The sequence below is a fragment of the Pygoscelis adeliae genome, unplaced genomic scaffold (genome assembly GCF_000699105.1).
Source record: "Pygoscelis adeliae isolate BGI_AS28 unplaced genomic scaffold, ASM69910v1 Scaffold4, whole genome shotgun sequence".
Classification (NCBI taxonomy): Eukaryota; Metazoa; Chordata; class Aves; order Sphenisciformes; family Spheniscidae; genus Pygoscelis; species Pygoscelis adeliae.
In genome coordinates, this window is record NW_008824986.1 from 9,614,982 (window position 1) to 9,637,235 (window position 22,254).

Consider the following 22,254-nt stretch of genomic DNA (forward strand, 5'->3'; position numbering starts at 1 on the left):
AAAGAGTGTCTGTGCTCTGGGCTGCTGCTGACACATCTCCAAGGAAGCCTCCAGTCATTGCAATAATACGCCATTGGCTGAACGAGATGGGACACAAGGCTCCCAGCCAAGAAAAAAACCGAGACCCGTAGCAATTGCATATGATGGTGGTGGATGGGTGGGGGGCTTATTGCTTTGGCGAGGTAGGCCTGAGCAAGTTGGTCTTTGCAGATGTGGGAGAAAAAGCAGTTTTACTTGGCCTCTTGCTTACAGCAGGTTTTTTTTCCTTCCCTTCCCTTCCCTTCTTAATCTGGCATAATATATGCACATGTTAATGTTTGTATCAAGCTGAATAGTTAGTGTGCCTGCCCTGGAAAGACAAGGAGGAATCTACATGCTCAAAATGGAAATTTTACTTTTGCTTTTTGCGCAGTGCCTTGTCTGGATGCTTTTGTTGATTTTTTTTTTTATTATTGCTTGTGGTTTAATGAAAAGAAGTGAAAGAATCCTCTGTGAGTCCCTTTTAATAGTTCCAGGTTTCAGAAATATTCTGAACTCAGCAAGCTTGATCGTAATCTTCCAAAGAATTTCAAGCTCTTGTCCTGCTCTCCAGGGAACCATCAGCTCATATTCTGTTCCTTCTGTGCCTTTCTTTCTGAGTTTTCCAGTTTCAGTATGTTAGAAGGAAAAGAGGGTGCCATCTTAAGCCTCTCCAAGTTTTAATATTTTCTCCTTAATAGCATTAGATCGCTGTTCAGCAGTACATAATATTAGTCAAGCTTCTGGCTGTGAAATGCAGATAATTGAGGCTATAAGCTTTGAGTTATTAGTGAAAAGATCCACACTAACTGGAAGTTTTACGATTATACTTGTATTTTCTTCTCCAGGAATTTGTCCCCCCCTTTTTTTTTAAACCTTGTTCCTCTTTGAAGGCTTTCAAATGAAATCTTCAGGATGGTTAAAATAAATGTTTTACCCACAGTTAGAGGCACACACACTTGGAAGTGGCTCAAAACATTTGAAAAAAAATGTAGCGTTAACTCAGATATTCTGTCTCTGTTAAAGATCTGGGAACACTGTAGAAATGGTATATTCTCAGCCTTTAGGCTATCACATCACTTGTGGCAGTTCTTTTTGTTTTTGTTCGGCTGATCTATCAAAAGTACAAAAATGTATCTAGCAGATATCTGTTAAGAGTTTTAGCCAGTGTATCTCCTTATGACCTCGTCTCCTCAAAGCAAGGCTGTCTATTGGAGTAGTTGAAATGTTGGCAATGACTTAATTGTGCTATTAATTATCTTCATGGAAAGAAAATATGGGGTAGTAAAGGGCCCTAGCAAAGGGCCTCTTAGTGTTACAAAGAGCAGCAATTATTGGCTGGAGATAAAATCCACACTTCACATTAAAACAAAGGGATTAAATTCTAATACATGGACTAATTAATCATTGCAACAGTCAAACCAGGGAAGTAGATCCTCTACCTCTTAGCCATTTCAGATGAACACATGTATCTTCCCCTAGAAGGTATTCAATACTTGGTCATAATCTGGGGAAAAATGGACAGGAGATTGTCTGTATAAGACATGAGAATAGATGTTCTACTAGTACCTTTTAACTTCTAAAATGTAGGGATGAGTAATCTGTCTGCACAAACATTCCCAGTACTACTTCCATCAGGGAAGTTCCTTTGCTGTTAGGACGTCTCCATTATAAAAGGCTATGTTAGATAAGAACCAGATGCTGCCTGTCTTCCCAGATTCCTACTTCTTCCACTATGGTAGAAATGACCCTTCATTCAAGTCAGTCTTTCCTCTCAGGAGTGAATTTACTGAACGTTAAGGTGGGGATGGGTTCTCTTCTTCTCCCCAGTACATTAGCTTGAGCTAACAGCAGCATATTCTCTTTGCCATGTCATGTGTTGGTGGTTTTACAGTCACACAGCACTCTAGTTTGCAACTGGACTTTTTGTGGTTTCTTGTTGTTCTGAAGCACTTACAAAGGCCTTTCTTGAAAAGTATTTTCTTTGGCTTCAGCTCTTGTGCTCTCGCTAGAATCATGTGGACTTCTGTAAAAAGAAGGGAGTTAACTTAGAAGCTGGCCTTTGTCTTTCTTCACCAAACTAGATTTGGCATTTGCTAAAAGTTTTTGTGTCCTAGGAGGATTCACAAGAGGGATATCATCTAGAGAAATTCTGAAAGAGAATGAGCTCTGCATTGTCTATTGCTCAGCATTGCCCAGAGAGACAAATAGCAGTGAAAAACCTGCACATTCAGGCTCTTCAATTAGCATGCTGATCCAGCACAACTGTTTTGTTGTGCTTCATCAATATGCAGATCACATCTTACCTTCCCCTAAAGCATCAGTGGAGCTCAAAGAAAATTATTAAAAACACCTTGTATGAGATGAAAGTTCTGATTAGGTTTTGTTTCAGGTGCAAAACCTGCTCCTGGGATCTGCTTTGAGAGAGTCAATTCTGCAGGTGATCCTTACGGCAACTGTGGCAAAGACTCCAAGAGCTCCTTTGCTAAATGTGAAGCCAGGTAGGGTCTCTTCCTACGAACACAGGAACAGATGGAAGGGTGGTGGGAGAGGGCTTATGACATTTAAAATTATTTAACTAATTTTTCGTTTTGTTTATTTCCTTCAGAGATGCTAAATGTGGAAAAATTCAGTGTCAAGGGGGAGCAAATCGACCTGTGATTGGTACCAATGCTGTTTCCATAGAAACTAATATCCCACTTCAGGAAGGTGGCAAGATTCTGTGTCGTGGTACCCATGTGTATTTGGGTGATGATATGCCCGATCCTGGTCTTGTGCTGTCAGGAACCAAGTGTGAAGATGGAAAAGTAAGGTTCTGAAATAATCCCAAACAAGGAGAACATCACTACCCTCATGCTGCAAAGTATTTTGTACTAAACTGACTGGTTTTTGCTTTGGGATTTTTTTTCCCACAAAAGAATTGTTTCTCATGCTTACACTGAGGCAGATTTTTACTCCCTTCTTCTTTTGGCCACTGTTCTGGATTGCAGATTTGCAGATGCAATGCAAGTTGCTTAAGTTTATAACTGGTTTATTGAGGACAGTGCCAAGTATCTGTCCATGTAGGCTAGAGGTTTTCTGCAAAATAAGTACAGCAAAATACATTACAGGATCGTTAATAAATTTCTGAGGATTTCAATGTATTCACTTTCCCAGTGTCTGTGGCATTGCAAAATTGTCATTAACTTCACTTTAGGTTTCAAAATGTATTATATCTGCTGATTGTGGTTCCTCCCCCCCTTTTTTTTTCTTGCAGGAAAAGCTCGATCTCTATGCACTATTAGAAAAATATAAACCCATTGATGTTCAGCCACCAAAACTGATTTTTGCAATCATATTTTGCAAACTTTGTGAATTATCCGATGTGAATGTAGTCCAAATTTCATACGGTTGTCTCATTCTTAGTTCTTCTTTTGTGAGAAAAGGAACAGAGAAAGATGGGAGACAGCCATGAATTTACAGTGGGGGAGGAATGGAAAGGAGTCCAAGAACTATGGAAATGAAGAAGGTTTCCATACCCTCAATGGATTGAGGGTATACTTGTAAAAAGAAAAAAAAAAAAGTGCTTTGATAATTTGTGGTAAATTCAAGTAAGCCTCTGAATTTCTGAATGCTTTTTATGTCGGATTATCACGCTGCATTGGGAACAGGTTTAAAATACGTCCCTAGGGAAACTACAGTTCTGTTACAGGAAAACAACCCTTAGAACATTTCTAAGTCAATCCGTTATAAAATGTCTTTTCAAAGAAAATTCAATGCTGGGAAAACACCCCATTATGTTTTACTAATGAGTATTTAATCTTTCTAATCTATCTAATCATACACACACATACTATAGAATACACAGGCTAATACTTATGAAATTGTATGTTTTACTTTGAGGACATTAGTGCGTTTGTATTATGGATTAAGAATATGAATTTAAATATTCTTGAGTTTTCTAAGCTGAAGATACACGATTTGAAATGCAGCCATTTTAATGTGATCAAAATTCTGTGTGCTACTGCACTGTGAATATTTGAATTGTGAATACTGCTGTAATCAAACCATATTCTCTACACGCATGCATGTTGATGCCAATTCACTCTAATTTCCTTTCCATTTTTCCTTCTCCCCAGGGGATAAGTGCCCTGATTAAGCATCCCTGTCGTCTCCTTCAACACTATTCCCTGCTTAATGCTAATTATTGTGACTGACTTTTAGTGCTACTGAACTGAACTGCAGTTAAACATGAACAAAATTGTGCAGTGATTTTTTTCTTTTTTTTTTGTCAACATAGCATAGTAACAGTTATTCCAGTCCTAATTTCTTCTTTATTCAGTTTTGAGTAGGATAACTTCTCATTACTGACATCTTGATCAGTCATTTGATTGTTTGATGGTATTATTAGATGGTACTAATCTTGCTTTACCTCAATTTTCACCTATATTGGCAGAGTAAAGTTTACCCGTAATGACTGGAAAACAAAAAGATTTGAATTTTATTACTCTGCATATGCTATTTGTTTACTTCCATTTCCTATAAGAATTATTATTACACTTCAAATATGGTTGGCTTGTATTTGACACCAAAAAATTGTTTAGCTTGGGAAAACTCTTAGAAAGGTCTCAGTTTTGCTGAAGAACAATGATGAGCCCATATATAACAATGACCTCAGTTAAATATTCAGGCTGTCCTGGGTCCAAGTTCTGTACTAGCATGAAAAAGTATTGCACTATTGATATAAACAGAACTATGCTAATTTACACCACAAGGGGACCTGAACCTTTCCTTGAGGAATCACCTGCTGCTGTGAAGACATGAATGCAGCCTGATCAAGTACATGGAAGAATCCTGCTCAGTCCTGAAAAAATGCATATTACTGTTTTTTAAATTGGCTTAAAAAAACCCCAAACCCCAGCAGCTGACCACTAGTTCCACTTCAGTGAAAGTGTGTTTATTTACACAAGCTCAGCATGTCAACCAAATATGAACTATGTCTGAAATTCAGTATTGGCCAGGATGCCAATCGAGAGCAGAATTCAACTTCCACAGATTTGGACCTAAAAGACTTACAAAGGCATAACAAGAAGAAGAAGACACCTAATTCTGGTGTCCTTATCTTTTTGTCAATGTAACATTATCAATGCAGCATGTGTACTAGGAAATCTTTAACTGCTAAAAGAACCATTGATGGATGAGCAGACATACAGAGAGGTACATGATGCCTTGTGAGCACCAGCAGTTCTGTCCCTATTCAAACTCTTTTTCTCTTATTTTGCAGATTTGCCTTAATCGCCGGTGCCAGAATACAAGTGTTTTTGGTGTACATAAATGTGCAACAAAGTGCCATGGACGTGGAGTAAGCATTATAGGAACACTTTTTTTACGATCAGTCAATAAACACTAGACAAGAAATCATTTTATGTAATAGCTTTGGGATCTATGACTGTTTGTAATATATTGGTCAAAGTCACTGCAATACTTTTTTATTATGTATTTCCGTTTTCAGTGTCCCTTATATGAACTGCAAGAAATGAAATTATTTTTATTTAACAAAGAAATATTTATCAAGCAGTAATTGTCTTGTTCTTAATTAACAGTCTGTGATAAAAAGGAACTTTGTCATCTTCAAAGCAATTTTAAGTCTAAACTTCCTTCATGAAGAATTCCCATAAACATTTCAAAAAATACAGTTTCTATGTGGATACAGAACAGTTAAAATATGCATTTGAACTGAGAGTCAAATGGAAAAGCATTTCCAAAAGTGTTAAAATAAAGTAAAACCATATTGATGAGTTTCATGGTATGAAAATGGTGCAGGATGAAAAATTTGATGATATCAGTTAATAATATCAAAGTGTTTTGAAACCTCATTTATATTATGAAAATGTTAATTATGTCAAGCTATGCCTTATTAACCTTGATTTGCTGATGATCTGTTTGTTTCTGTGAAAAGCTGTGGCAACCACATTGGAAGAGCCATAGGAAATTCTCTGTCCTCTCCTGAGAAGGGATTTTAATTTGCTTTAACTTATTTTATCATCGCGCATTTGAAAAACTGCGCAGCGATGATGGTGCTGCATGTTATCATTGTGCTGGAATAAGCATCAGCTTAGACTGGCATCTTTATGTCTGTACAATGGAGAACCTCTGGTGACTCCTGGGTAGCAAAAAATGACCTCGTGGAATTGTAGATGGGAACTCCCGTAGTGCTTTAATTTAAAAAATAATGCTTAACGAATGATATTTTTAATTATCTTGCTGTCTTTGAAAAGTAAATCTTTTTTTTTCTGCATTTTACATGACCATAGCCAGTCTAAAGCTGTGTGAATGATATTTTAATACTCTGCAGACACAACCAGTATAGTCTTTCTGAAAGCCTGCCAGCTGACCTTGCCAGAAAAATGCATATCTGCAAACTCCTGTGAACTAACTAGTGTCTTACTGAGAAACCCATTTATTAATCTATTGTGTGGTTTCTTGTTAGCACAGAATTTAGGACCATATTGACAACTAGCCCTAAGCCCAAAAATCAATTTGAGCATCTACATGTGACTGTGCCATCTCTCTCCTGTGCAACAAAATTTTCGGCCCGTTCAGTTCATGTATTCTGTCGATACAGCATGGAGCTTTAGCCTCTGTATTAGTCACATAGCCACTGCTTGGGTGGTAGCAAAAGGAAATAAAAAGCAGCCCTTCTTTTGATGGGTGTTTGGGACTGTGGGACCTCCTGAGGAAAAAGCCATGAGTCTACCAGCTCCTTCTGCTCTGTGCAGCGGGAACAGGCTGATGTTAATGATGGACTCTAGGCCTTTGGAGCTCTCTTATTCCACAGGGAGCATTTGGTTAATCAGGTCTTGCTAGTTGCTCCTTAACTCAGATTAAAACCACCAGAACACTGAGGACTGTATCTTTACAGACAGTGCAGGTGTCATATCAAAGGGAGGGTTTCCTCAGCCCTGACTCCATGTTCTTCCAGCAACTGGTTCATCTTAGAGCTGGGGGATCTGAGCAGTGGAAAAATCAGAATTCAGGCTAGTGCAAGCCCTTGATGGATAGGAGTGTTCAAGTGGGGTGACAAAGCTTTACAGCATTAACAGCGTAGAGGGACTCTTGTTCCTATGAAGGCAGAAGGAACAGAAGTTAGAAAGCAGATAATGCTGCTGGAGGCAAAGAGAGAGTAAGACTTAAGAGTTGTGTGATTATCCTTACATTATTGAAGTTGTCAGCTGGTAGAACTCAAACAATTACCTGCCAAATAAATAATGGTTTTCTTAGGATCCTTGTTGCTCCGTGGTGTCTTGCATTCAGACTTGCTCTATGCCATCTTAGTTGTGCCAATAGGCAGACACCACTACATCTCTTTTCTTCCATAAGTTTTAATCCTTTCAGATGTGTCACTATCTGATTAGGAGACCTTATCAGCCACTGCTGTTCTCAGATGTATAGAGTAATCCTTTTCATGTCAGGTCATTTGTCTTGTTTTGCAGGTCTGCAACAATAAAAAGAACTGTCACTGCGAGGCTGACTGGGCCCCCCCCTACTGTGACAAGCCAGGGTTTGGTGGCAGCATGGACAGTGGACCAATTAGGCAAGCAGGTTAGTAGTAATTCATGCTTTCCTTGTTGTTTTCATGATACAGAGTGGAAATACAAAGTGTCTTGTAAGCAATGAGCTTACAAGATTGGGAAATAAGTCAGTAAATCAAATATAGCTTAATCCAAACGCATTGGCACTGACTTGAAAATTTAGTGAAGCAAAACCAAGGCTAGCTGAGTGCATCAATTTTCTTGCATAACTAAAGGCACAGCGGTCCTGGTGGGTTCTTTTCTTTGCCTTTCTTTCTTTGCGCCTTTCTTTCTTTGCGCCTTTCTCTTTGCCTTTCTTTTTTTTTTTCAGGATACATGGTCAAGTTTAGTAGCTCGTTGTAATAAGTAGCAAATGGTACTGATTTAAGCTGAGGATGAGGAGCTAACTCCCACACTTGAGCTAGTCCTGTTACCATGGCAGATGAATGTTGCAGTACTCTTGGATTCACCTTGAGATATGCCAAGCTCCAGTGTTCTCCACTGAGCGCATCAGGATAGAACTTATCTTATTGTACACATAACCTGCTTCTGTAGTTGTGTGCCTAATGAAGAGTGCATACTGCAATGATTATAAATGCAAAATTATTGCATAATCAAAAACCAAAAATATATTTGATATTGTGCTTCTAAGGAGGATCTTTTGTATTGTGGAAAAGAGCAGATTTCTGACCACATCAGATTAAAAGTATATTTTATAAATAGCTTCAACACATTTACCGGATGTTGCCCTCACATATGATAATAGTAGGAGACGTGCATTTTCTATAATTTGTATTTCAATTTCCCCTTGTTCAGAACATTGACTATAGTATCTTACTTCACCTTTGGCCAACCTCAGAAAGCATTATTTCTACACATTGTGAATTTTATAGGATTTGATAATCATCACATGCCAATTTTTCTCCAGAGTACTGTAGCTTTAGTGACTTCCATAGAGATGTTTCTGATTTACGTCTGAGCAAGGGACAGGACAAGCAGTCTACTCGCATATACATATATAAACTAAAACTTGCTGGAAAATGATCTGCATGTTTTCTTATGAATAATGCTATTCAAAACCAAAATGGACTGTATTCTTTACATGACAGATCCTGCAGTGAATTGTAATACTGGATTGATGACATCACAGTTATTTCCATGACAAAGCTTCACATTAGGATTTCACTGTTGAAAGATCTTTTTTTTTAAATACCTACCAGTCGGTAAGATAGCAAAGAAACCGTGCTCAGGCATTGAACAAGTGTGATTATTTGTGTGTTAAATGTTTTCTTTTAAGATTTGCTCTAAAGCATTATAGTCCTTTTTCAGCTTACCTGAAAGCTAAGTATCTAAAGAGCTACAAAATATAATATAATAATGTGCTGCATAGAAAATGCTAACTGGAGAAGACAAATATAGGACATCTTTGATAATTCTTGCATTTTGTGTTTTGGAAGCCAACACTTCAATTTAACAGAAAATTGCTTTAACAATAGTTTAATACAGTGTTGTAGTTTCACCATTTTTCTGTAAAGACAGTGCTACATTCAGTAATACTGGGAATAAACAAATACGGAAATTGCTAGAGGACCTAATTTGCTATCGCTGACACTTGGATTTAAATATGAACACTTGATGAGGTGGTTTGGATTATGATCCGAATAGTTTGCACATCTCTAAATCAAATTACAGAAGGATTAGGTCAATAAAATAATTTCATCTTAGTCAGACAAGGCACATGGTCTCATTAGTATTTAGTAACTGATTTTACCCAGCTGACTTAGAATGAATGTATGTGTTTGACACTCTGTATTTTTCTTACAAAGCAGCCCTAAATATTTGTTAGGTAGAGAAGTTAATTAATTTAAATTGCATTATCTTAGCTTATTAATTTTATTAATCTTTTAGAGATGGTGAGGGATTTATTATTCTGCAGTGCTATAAGGTCAAAAGCATAGCACTTCATGCCCCATCAAGCCCCACGTGTAGTTTGTTCAGTCAGTGTTGCTGACTGTGTTCACCAGCATCCGGGTGAGTTTAGGCCAGCGGATGAGAGCCAGCTGGCTGAAAATGAGTCAGGCTAAGACTGAGACAGTGGTGATAGGTTACCAGAGCAAAGATTAAAGATGTTTCTCCTACTGTGGGAGCGTGCATTTTTTAGGTCAGCAGTCCTGAAGAATCACAACACCCTCTCCTCCAGGCAATGATCATATCACATACCCGCAACAATCAGAGCTGCTGCTTACCTCTTCCTTTCTTTCAGCTGCAAGTTATCTAGTCAGGGTTCATCTCACTATTGTGCCTCACTTAGGTCCCAGCAAGGTACTTAAAGCAGCTTAAAGCACTCTGAAAACTGGAACAAGTAGAGAAGGCTGCAGCCCCTTGCTAAGCAGAGCATCCCTCTGAGAGCATACAACACCGTTGCTGGAGGCTTTCCTTCGGCTCCTCGCTTGCCTCCAGATTGGACTTGACAGCCATCTGGGCTGGACCACAGTAGTCCAGATTTCAGACTGTTTGCCCAGTGCTAAAGCACAATGAAACCCTTAAAATCTGGTTATAAAGGAGCTAGTGTTACTGCTTATGTTTGAGGGACAGAATATTTAAAAGTTTGCGCTTTACCAAACCATGATCTAGGCATTTCTGTCCCTTTTCTCTCCCCCTCAGCCTCTGTCTCCCTCCCACCCATGCAGCAGGCAGCCCATGAAGAAGGTGCCAGTCGGCATTGCTACAGCCATCACCCTGTGGGTGTCTGGATGAGGCCGACAGCCCATACACCTTATGGCCCCATTTGCAGGTGACAACCTAAGCAGGACCTCCACATAGGTGCAGAGAGAGTACATGGAGATGTTCATGATTGGACCCAGATACCTGACTAGAATAGAATAGAATAGTTCAGTTGGAAGGGACCTACAACGTTCTATTTTAACCAATTTTTCCCTAGTGTTAAATAACTTTAAAACAGAGCAAAATTCAAGCATCAGCATAGAAGAAATAAGGGTTTATTAGTCTTTAATTCATAGTTCATTCACTTCACCTGCATTGCAGTTAGAAACCCAGCAATGTCCTGCTCCATCCACATAACACATTTCAGTAAAGACGGCTCTTAATAGAAGTTAACTCAATGTGTTTTGTTGCAGATAATAAGAGTTTAACCGTAGGAGTGTTGATAACCATTCTGTGCCTTATCTTTGCTGGATCAATCATGTATCTGAAAAGGAAGACTTTCATGAGATGGTTGTTTACAAGTAAAAAGACAACAATAGAGAAACTAAGGTATGATCATTTTCCCTAATTATACTCTAATAGATGCTAGTAGAAAGTAGCTGTAAACATGGCAGCTCTCATCTTCATCACAGATCTATTCATCACAGAACGGTGTGAATATGTTAGAAAGAGCCAGCCTTAACAAAAATATTCCCCAAGTGTTAACCGCGGTGTTTTTCCTGGTTTAGTTTAACTTTATTGATTGTCAGTAAATAATGTAGGTTTTGGTTTAACTATATACATCTTTTCTTTTGTGAGAAAAAATTAAGACGTGAAGGAAGTATTACCTTTATTTTCATTTGCTTGAAATAGTTTCATTCCATTGCATGGCCTTTTATCTAAACTCAGTCAGGTGACCTGAAACTTTTATATTTGAGGTCATTACTGTTTAAATGCTAGATTCATTAGAATAGTCTCTTGGGTGTTACAAAGCTGCATTTCCACAGACTGCAGAAGCTAATTTAACAGACTACTGGTTTCCAAAAAATCAATATTTATTTTTATTCTTGCAGGAGCACTAGACAATTTTTACTTTCCTTGTTTACTATAAAAAGTCAGAAAGTCCTTGCAAAATCTCATTCTGAAAAGAGGCTACTGTTTAAAAAAATGTTATAAAGTAGAATGTTGCATTCAACAAATATATGTTTGTGTTACAGGTCTGTGAGTCCAGCAAGACCTTCCAGTTCATCTGAGCCTAATCATGTTCATACCACGTCTCTCAGTAAAAATCTCATCATGAAGCCACAAAATACAAACATACAAAAAGTGAGTCCCTAAATAGTTTAAAAAAAAAGAGGGGGGAAGAAAAAAGCCTATTATATATTTTGGATCTTATTTAAGTAATTTATTATAACACAATTATTACATGATCTTAATATCAGGTAGAACTAACGGTATGTAAAATGAGAGAAGATGTAGGTTTCAAAATACATTTATGGCTTCCAAGTTTTAGACAGGTGGAGATGTCAAGTGCAGGAAAGAAATAGTTTAGTCACCAGGATAGAGTCAGCCGGCTTACACCAGAATTGTACAGGTAAACGGTGAAGGATTAGTGCTTGAGTAGGACTCTGGAAGCTGTTAATTGCTTCCCTGGTTGCAGAGGTGTTGAAGGCAGATGAAAGCAGAGTAGAAGAGAAAAGCAAGTGAATAACATAGATTTTAAAGTAGTAATGCTTATGTCAACTCTTGATGTTTATAACTTTTTGTTGGGGTGGGGTTGTTTTTTTAGAGAGATGGTCCAAGACGACCACTGCCGTATCAGATCATCGACATTAGTAACCCCGTGAAGACACACGATTTGCCACAATTAAAAACACCACAGCGAGTCCTTCCACCCCTTCCCCAGCTGCCATCTCATCATGCTGTGCCTGAAAGACCCTTGCCAGCTAACCCTTCACTGAGGTTCACCCAGGTGACCACTGATTTTCTTTTAGTTTCTCTTATATTTAATATTTAGAGTGTGTGTATCTGCATGTGGTGAATAGGAATGAAGTGTTTTCTCATCTTTCATACTGGTCTTTTTCCACAGTATTTCCTTTATACTTTGTACAAGTTTAGAAATGTGGTGTAGATAATTTCATAAAGATACCTTAAGTTCCCATTTTGCTTGTGAAGGTTATATTGGTTTATGCCAACTGTGGCTGTGATCCTAAAACTTAGGATCCTGAACTCCCTTTTGATGACGCAAAAGACACAACAGAATAAACAAGCTCCATGCTACAGGCAAACACAGGCTCATCTTGCCAGCTGCCCAAACAGAGGGGAAACTGTAGTGCTTGTTAGTAAGGTACTAAATACAGTGATATAGTTTAGGAAGTCAAGTTGCAGATGTCTTGAGCAAGAGCAAAAGGTATATTAGCTTGATGTGCTTCTGTTCTGCTGAGGGGTGTATGAATTGCTTCTTTTTTTTCCAGAGCACAGATCTGAAAAGCAGACTTGTAATTACCCACGCTATTTCATGTAGATGTACCTTTCATTGCAATGTTTAAATAGAGCTGGTAACCCTTTTTTTTGTAATAAGATGCATCTCAAGGTGATGTTCAGGGTAGATGAAGTTGTCTGTGCAGTTGTCTGTATTAAATTGACCCTTTTCTTGTCACTGGCTTCTCTCTTTTGGTTGCATTTGTAGCGTGACTGTGTCTAAGCAAAGGAATCAGGCAGCCAGCTATTTCTGTTTTGTAGACATCGTGCTATTCTGGATATAGTGCCAGATTAAAATGAAGCCATCGTCGTTATCACCAAGCTACCTTAAATGAGTATCACATTGATTTGGATGCACATACTGCAAATCTGTACTCAAATAACTGTGTCTTGAGTGACTGTCCCTATCTGTAACCTAGCTAGGATGTCCAAGGACAGAGCACCTTCTTCACCAGCAGCAACCTTGTGAGCTACACCAAGACACTTTCCCAATGATTTATAGGAGGATATGGCTATGAGAAACAGTTGCTGCGGTGCAGTGCTTTGAAAAGTGGTTGTAAAAAGAACACAGAAACAAAAAGGGATGAGACAGTGCTGAGCTGCTATGGCAGTGTGCTTACGTATTATGACAGCAGAAAAAGTCTATCTAGTCTGAACATTGAATCACTCAGGTTAGACCAACTCTTATGAGTGTGGCCAGTTTATTTCTTCCCTTTTCCACCTTGCTTCTCATTTATTTTCCATCTCAGGGGAAATGAGAAACACCAATTCCTTCTAAAATCAATTTTATAGGAAATCTGAAATAGTATTTGTTTGTGTCGCTTTGGTCTTTAGCTCCAATGGTTTTGTTGTTTATTTTCTTGTATTCCTTAAAACATTCTGCATATTTCACAGTGGTCAAAGTTAAGATTTTAAGTACAAGTGCTTTTCTGTTTCTTAATCAAATGGTTCCTTTTTCAAAAAAAAAAAAAATTTCTTCTATTTCTTCTTATCTAGCAACTTACAAGCATACACTGTCTCCCGCTAGCAGAAGACAGATGGAGAAAAGGCTTTCCAAGAAAAAGTAACCATTTCTCATTCTGATGGTGCATCTGTGTCTGCCCCAGCCTGTCATTGCACATCAAAGCTGCCCGCCCAATGCACCACTACAGTTCATGTTCCTAAGTGCCCTCCCCTTCAAATCCCACACAAAGTGCAAGGTAGAATACCAGATCTCTAGTACTATCATTACGAAAGACTGACAGATCTAAAACTGCCAAAAAGCTTTTCAGTTTGGCAGCTCAATATAATTGTGACGGTTACTCCATCAAGCAGAATATCGCTGTTTTCAATTTTCAGTTGCTGCATGAAACAGAAGTAGAACACACAGGGGATCAACTCAAGGCAACCTAGTGAATAAGCAAGAGTGGCTTCTTTCAAAATTATGTCCATAGCCTCAATTCAGGATTGTCAGAAATAGCTACTTTTTATATCCTAGGGACACAGAAAACACTGTATGGGAAGAAAATCTTTTCTTCTGAACTTAACAATTTTACTCCCTCAAAGCTTGGAAGAAGGAAATTAACTTGAGAATAGTTTTGGTCTAGTTTATATAGATACTACTTAATGTATTGCTTCAGCACTCTCTTGGAAGTGCATCCATCAGGTCATCAAGAGGAAGAACTTTCAAAATCATTGCTACATTCATAATATCATCCAGATGCTCAGTACTTCAGTATAGTGCTGAAGAAGAGTATCTGAAACTATTCACTGTTTCTATGGCTTCACCACTGCCTCCTTCTGCTCCCTTCTGAGAGGAATATTTAAGCATGAGCTACTTTCCTGCTGCCTCTGGGCTTAGAGCAGTGGATAGCTAAGGCACAACATACTAAGTAGACTCTAAGACAACTCTTTTCCCTTCTAGTGGCTGTTGAGACAGCAATGAATGGATTATTATTTTGCTATAAAATTTCATTTCAGATGTAAGTAAAATAGTAAAAAAACCCACAACAACAAAAAAACCTAAACAAAAAAAACCACTTAGCAAATGTACTGTTGCCAAGTTTAATATTTAACAATCTTTTGGATGATAAACAGCTTTTTCTATTTTCAGATGCTCTCACAAGGCAAACATACTTTATTTACGGGCCAGATTCACCGTCAGTATAAATCAGCACAGCACCGTTGCAATCAAGGAAACGGTGCACGTTTATACTAACGGTGGGTTCAGCCCATGCATTCTGTCTGATTTGATCGCTTCCACTTGGTTTTGTTACTGTTAGCATTCGGTTGCTGCCTCTGATACTGTCATCATCTTATTACCAAAATACATCTCATATTTTATAGGTCATCCTTATTACAGGAAACACAGCTTTGTATTTTTACTTTTCCCCTAATAAAACTGAGCCGGGCTCACCTTCTGCTCATTCTGCCACAGTTATTCCTGTGAATACCTCTCCTATGACACCTCAGACTGGCTTTAGACACAGAGGGCTAACACAAATTAAGTTCCCATCTAAATGGATTGAGGAAAACACCCCTTCTCACCCAGTGTATTTCAGGCAAAAACCTTCTTCCAATTGCTTACTTAAAAATCAGTGGAATGAAATCAGTGAAAAAAATTAAAGCTTCATGCACCTGATGTCTTTGTAGCTGCTCAATATGAGAATTATGTTTTTCTTCCTAGCAGAGCTGTAAAAAGAGATCATGACAACGTTTAAAACAATATTTCCCCAAATACAGACAGATACCGAATGCATTAAATGCTAAGTTGTTGATATAAAACCAGACAAAGAAATCCACCTATAAACCGTGTTGAAGAGATGAAGCTCCATAGGGGAAAAAAATGGGCTGGGAGAAAGGAGAGAGAGAGATGAAGCAGGGAAGCACAGCCATGGTAGTACTATGAGCTATGCTATGGACTTGCCAGGACATCAGAGGCTGCAGCAAGTTTCCACACATGTTAACATGCAAAGCTGTATCAATTTGGATTCTCCTGTGGCACATAAAGAATATAAAAGACCATCCTGTAATCAGCTTAGGGGAGGGGATTTATTTCTTCAAATGTTTTTTCCTCTGCTTTTCCTCTGCTTCTAAGGACGTATGTTTTCCTGGTGGCATTTTCCAGTGCTGGCATCTCCTTTCTACGAAGTGCTTCTCCATTTTGCTTCATCTCAGCCATTCAGCCATTACACATTCTCCATCTCCATTTTTATCTGAATTCCCTCCCTTTTTTTTTTTTCTTCCCTTTCTTTTACCGTGTCTTACCAGCTTGCCACATTAGACTTTCTGTCAAGCCACTTCGCTGGTTCCTCCTTAGGAATATTAACTCAAGGATAACATTTTTATGAGCTCTGGAAAAAAAAAAAAAAAACAACAAAAAAAACAAAGAAGAAATCAGGTGTTGAGCTTGGGTACCCATCAGAGTTATATTTATAGTATGATTGCTGTTTCAACATACTTCCTCACGTGGACGTTTCTTCTGGAATAAGAGGGCCTAAAGAATTAGTTTGGCTTAGGCATCAAAGATTGTCTTAATACTCAGCCGTGAGAAGATGCTCACTCCACAGCTGAAGAACTGTTCTAGATCAGCACATATGGATTAGCCATTTCAGCCAGCTTCCCCTGCAAAAAGAGGGGAAAAAAAGCAACTGATAGGGTCCCATTAGTACTTAGCTGCTCTAAGCTTCGAAAGTCAATCTTGCCCTACTATCAGGTGTTGCAGGTGGTGATTAGACATGGGACGCAGCTAATAAACACAAACAAATAAACAAGGACAGTTCTCCTCTCTTTTTGTTCATTCATCCTTACCAGATCTTAAGCTCTTCAGACCTTTGTTTCTCTAGACTGCTGAGCCTGGATTGGATCCTTTTCCCAATTATGGTACCTAAGCATTCTGCCAATTGAAGAGTAAATACAAATCATGCAATAAAATTAGGGACTGATCAAGCAAACAGCTGAATACTCATGTGATCGGACTAATTCATGTGATTAATCATGTAAAAGTACTCGAAGGAAAGGGCCACTTCTATGAAGGCAGTCAAGGGAATAAAGGCTTTATGGTGTTCAAAGATGCATTTGTTGTTTGCTGTCTTTATAATGCTGATGTTTGTGTGTTTGTTACAACTTTTTTTTTTTTAAATGTTGTCACACTCGAGGTGATGATGCATATACTCTCCCATGTAATAAACATTATGACTTATAACAAAATTATTACAGAAGCAACTTAAATTTATATTTTACTGTAGAGATAATTCAGTTATTTAAAAAGTATCAGTTTCTGCTGTGATCTAACTTGTTCCAAACTGGAATATTTCACTTCAAAATACACACAGTAAGATTTCATTGTGTAAGAAATTTAGTACACAAAGTAAACTTCGGTTAAGAAATCCTGATGGTAAGATTTCTTCTCTTAATAGTTTTAAGGTTCTAATTCTGTATCATGGGAAATGATTGTGTTTTGAAAAACTTCCTTTGTTAGTGTTTAATTAAACTCTGTGACTTTCAACAGGATAGCCCTATGAGATAAAGCTACATAGAGTATGCTGTTTATGTCATCATTTGCCAGGCTTGATTATTTCAAGAATATTTGCAATTTTTTTTTTCCCCCCCCCAAAGACAGAGCTCACAGACAAGCTTCTTATAGAAAAATGTTTATTTTGTTTTATAGTGGAAGAAATTTTTCTGGATGACAGTCAAGACTAATTTTTATATTGAATGAGAGATTTGGCTACCACATTAAGTTAAAATAAATTTTCTTCAAGTTGCTATTTCTCATTCACTCAAGAACTAGTACATGTTATGCCAATAGTGAAAAAGAAAAGGGACATTGTATACAGCTTTAAAATGTAGTTTGTGGTAAACTTGAAATGACTACATACAAGGTTTACTTAAGCTCTGTATTTTCTTCTTTATCAAAATGCCTACTGATAGTCAACCTGCATTTTCTTCTTCAAAGAGCAATCATTTGCCACGAAAAGTAAGAAAACAAAGGGATGCTCAGAACAAGTCATGGAAAGTTGTACTTTATTCATGAGCAATTCATGCCTCTGCTTGATTTGATTACATCTTTCAGGGGATCTTTAACTAGATTATGCTTGTAAGCTCTTCTTGTTTCTTTTTGGTCAACTTTGCTAATGATAGTTATGGCAAACTGATAGTAAAAAGTAAAATTACTTAGAAAAAGCATGACTATGCAGTTCAAATAGTAAAAGGATCTGAAGTGAGTTTTTGTGTGCCCTGAGCAAGTCACTTAATCTATTCCAGTTCTTCAGAATGAAGACCACAAACAGACATTTTACCATGTTTACAGTGTTTCAAGGACCACACAGAAGAGACATTAGCTCATGCCTGACAGCAGATGACTTCTGTTCTTTATTAATGAATCATTTAATTCCAGGGAATGAAAGCACAGCACCATCTCTAAAAAATATTCCACAGATGCTCCCAATTCAAACTGGACTTGAGCAGGTTTTTTTCTGTGGTCATCTGAATTTGCACTTTAAAGTCATTTCTACTATTTCCGTCTTTCTATGTAACTACTTTTACAATGTTATGTATTCAGTCTATGTTGTTTTCATTTACAACCAATTAATCATTAATTCCAGTATAGATGCACCCAGTATTTTTGGAGAAAAGACTCAAAAGAAACAAAATCATTAAAATATAGTATTAAACCTTTCTTTTAAAATTTAAGTGCCTGTTTATTAAAAACAAGTTATGGCTTACTCATTTAAATATATCTGGTCACAGCTACTCCAAACTTATCTTCAATTTAACTCAGTTGTTGCTATGTTAAGTATGTTATGTCAAATCCAAAGACTAATACGATCTTATGTTTTATAATAGGAAAACCACAAACCAAACCCTCCTCGGAAGCCTCTACCAGCAGACCCTCTGAACAAAGCGCGCTATAACAGTGCATGCACAGCAGTGCCTGGACACACAAAAGCTCTGCCTCACGTTACTCCCGTCAGGTTGGTTCTCCTAATCAAAATGGCTTGATTTATAGCACTTTGTTCAACAACAGGTCTAAAATGTCTTGAGTAACCATGCTCTGCTGTAACTATTGCCGAGAGCTACGCAACAACCATTTTCTGTTTGCTTATATAAAAGCAGACAGTATATCAGACTGATTCTCACTGGGAGTATATCAGCACAATTGCACTGACTTCCACAGAAGTATAAGAATTTATACTACATATGAAGATTTGACTGTAAGCATCTGACTGTATATTTACAAAAACTGCCTGATAAATATAATTCCTTGCAAAAGAAAAGAGTTAATAAGCACCAGTTTCAAGAGAAACAAAGCTCTTGCAGAAAAAAATTTCCTACTCAGACCACCTACAGAATTAGGGAGAGAACTGAATGCTGTTAAGATCAACCACCAATAAAAGCAATTTTCCGTTCACACATTTCACAGTGGAACATCAATTTATATCATCTGAAAATAATACCCAAAACATTCAGAAAGCACACGAACTGTACACTACAAAAAAAAAAGGATGTTGAAAGAACATAATCTGGAAGTGAAATAACTATGCCCAGTGTTAATGGGCATAGTCAATGATATTTTCTTACCCAATATTCTTCAGTTTCCTACGAATAAAAAGTGAGGTCCAAGGAAGATAAAAGTAGTATTTTCAGCTACAGGAGTTCCACTAGTGAGGCACTTAACATTGCCTAGAAAAAATAAAAATAGAATCAAGTTAGTTTCCTAATACTTCCAGCAAAAAGACTGCAAAAGTGAACTTTGGTTAAGCTCCTGCCTGTCCATTCTAGTAAGATATTCTGAAAGTAATAATATTTCAAACTGACTACTATAACTTTTTGAAACGAGGTGCTACTCTACATCATTAAGTAGCCTTTTTGAACAGGTGCAAAATTGATGAGCACCCAAAGAAATAAAGAGTTTAAAAAACAACACCTGAAACATTGAGCTAGCTTATCCCACTGGCCAAGCAGTAATTAATGCCTGAACTGAAAAAAAAAGAGGAATCTGCTGGTACCACTTACGCTTCTTGATGGGACTTGTGTAGATAGTAGCACGTCTGATCTCCTCCCAGTATGAGAGTCCTATGCTACGTGTCTGACGTTAGCTTTGATAACTCTCTCTAAGAGGTTTTACCATTCATCTTCATGCCTCAGGCATGATGTTGGCAGTGAGAACTAACAAAAGTTTAAATAACAATTTGCTATTTTCTTTCTTTCCAACAGACCTGCTCCTAAGCATCCACCACAGGTATCCAGGTCCAGCAACACTGCTGATGTGAAATGACTAGAAAATCTGACACCTTTATTTTAAAAAGTGAAGACAGAAGTTTGCACTATCTTTAAACTCCAGCTGGAGTTCATTTTTATGACAATACTTAGAATTTTTAATGTTTAAAACAGCATTATTTTTAAGAATTCTGAGCTACTGCCTTTGGTGCTGTGCTGTGCTATGGTGCTCTGTATACTTGCTCAGGTACTTGTAAATTATTAATTTATGTTGAATATTTATTACAGTGCAGTGCACTGTAGTAGATATTTTTACCATAGCTGAGTTTTCCTAAAAAGGAAGCCTTTTTTGTAATATTTCATTGAACTTGAATAATTCTGCTCTATTGGTCCTATGTAGAGTGTTTAGTTTTGATCTATTCTTTAAGGAGTGCTGATACTCACGGATAAATCAAATGAATAAACAACTCAGTCTCAATGGTTCATAACAAACTTTTGAATAAATATGTCAGGGTAAAAAAATCTCTTCTGGAACATGGTGAAATGCCCGATATCTGCACACAGATGTGTAACACATGTATTTAACCAAAGCATCACTCGGTGTTAGCAGTTGTACTGTAATTACAGTTTTCACATTACTGTTTGAAATCGTTGAGAAATCTGTGCTGAAAGAGGATGTATTCACTTTGGACAAGTTCTCTTACTGAAGAAGTACTGTATATCATAAAACTGTATTTTTTTAACCTCATTTTCCTCAGACACAATATGGTTAGTGCATATTAATGCAGATATCAGGCCTTCCAGTGTCATTACCTTTTTGATGCTTTGGTAATTAAATTCAACTACACTGTGTAAGGTAGTGCCATCTCACTATGTTGCATAGCTGTCCTGTTTAGACTGACAATACATTACATGCAGGGGGTCGGGGGAAGCCCAGCATTACAAAAAATTACATTTTAAGAATCAACTATTATACTTACTTCTTTTGCCTCATCGCTCTGCTTATCAACTGTATTTTGCATATTTACTACTGTTTTGTATTTAACTTCTAAAATATTGTTCTGGGTTTCTTAATTTTCAAATCAAAATGCATATTTTAATACATAGACTTTGGTTATCCTAAGACATGGAAGAAAAAAAAATTAATCTCTTTACTATGTGGTAGCATTACATCTGATCTCTTCTGTACCTTCTCAGTAGCACTGCTGAATACAGTTGTTTCACCTGTGCTGTAATAAAAACAATTTTCAAATACCAGTTGAAATAGAAGGAACTATTACCTTATACAGGTTAGTTTCTTCATTGCTTGTAGTTTTTGTTTCTTTAAGCAAAAATAAAAGCATTGATAGAAACTTGGATCTCATTTCAGTAAGTGTAATTGTATTTAATTTTCCCAGTTATTCCCCATTGTAGCAATATAGCACTCACGTTTATGGATAAACTAAATAAATCAAAATAAACCAAAGGTTAGTTTGTAGCTGAATAGCAAAATAAAACACAAGTAAATGCTTCACAAAAGCATTTCAATTCTTAAAGCAACCCTGATAGCAACAACAGTGCTTTATGTATGGAGAATCACTACAAGAGTATCCTAGGCTTGGCAATGCAGTTGAAACCAAAATGATGCTTTTCATGTATTTTAGATATTTTGTATTTAAAACACTAACTTCTTCCTATCAACAGTAGCTCTATATCTAAAATGGGGGATGTGAGGGGGGCATCTCAATTTGAAGTAGCGGCATGATCTCCGTTCACTTGTTTGAATACTCCCATTTTTAGAATGACAGGTCATCATGCTGTATCAAAATGTTTCTGATAACCACTGAAAATCATAAGGTGAAACTGTAAGTAGTGAAAGAAGAAGGTGAAATTAAATGACTAAAAAGTTTGTAATATCTGTTTGCATCAGCAGTTCTAACATCTGAATTTAATGGCACCAGCTTAGGTAAGACTTAGCACGTGTATAAACTTAAAGCTTTAAGTAAACTTTAGGTTTAAAATAAACGTGACCCACCAATGCAGTCTTACAAGTATAGAAACAGAAATATCCATACAGGGCACCCAATCCTCTCCCTGTAATTGCAAGCAGCCGTCTCACCAACACTGAGTCCAGAACAGTCCACAGACCTGTGGACCTGAGCACACCAAATCTATAATGCTTCTCAGGTGATGCTGAGAACCTGTTGGACATACAGGTGAGTGCCTCTTCCCCCTAGAGAAACAACACACACACAAATGCTTTTTCCTGTACGGAGGCAGACAGCAGAAGAATGATGATAATGACACTGGGCAGGTGTCCCCA

The 22,254-nt window shown here is 37.5% G+C and overlaps 1 protein-coding gene across 2 annotated transcripts in view; it reads left to right on the plus strand.

Annotated features, from left to right (window-relative positions):
• ADAM12 (ADAM metallopeptidase domain 12) overlaps positions 1 to 21,308 on the plus strand; it is a 187,080-nt gene extending 165,772 nt beyond the window's left edge. For both annotated transcript variants that reach the window (XM_009325861.1, XM_009325862.1), the window contains 9 exons: positions 2,411 to 2,519; positions 2,627 to 2,825; positions 5,282 to 5,359; positions 7,491 to 7,599; positions 10,706 to 10,841; positions 11,489 to 11,597; positions 12,061 to 12,243; positions 18,579 to 18,706; positions 19,950 to 21,308. In XM_009325861.1, the coding sequence (XP_009324136.1) occupies positions 2,411 to 2,519; positions 2,627 to 2,825; positions 5,282 to 5,359; positions 7,491 to 7,599; positions 10,706 to 10,841; positions 11,489 to 11,597; positions 12,061 to 12,243; positions 18,579 to 18,706; positions 19,950 to 20,010 (1,112 nt within the window). In that variant the 3' untranslated portion in view covers positions 20,011 to 21,308. The remainder of the gene's footprint in view (positions 1 to 2,410; positions 2,520 to 2,626; positions 2,826 to 5,281; positions 5,360 to 7,490; positions 7,600 to 10,705; positions 10,842 to 11,488; positions 11,598 to 12,060; positions 12,244 to 18,578; positions 18,707 to 19,949) is intronic.
• The last annotated feature ends 946 nt before the right edge of the window (positions 21,309 to 22,254 follow it).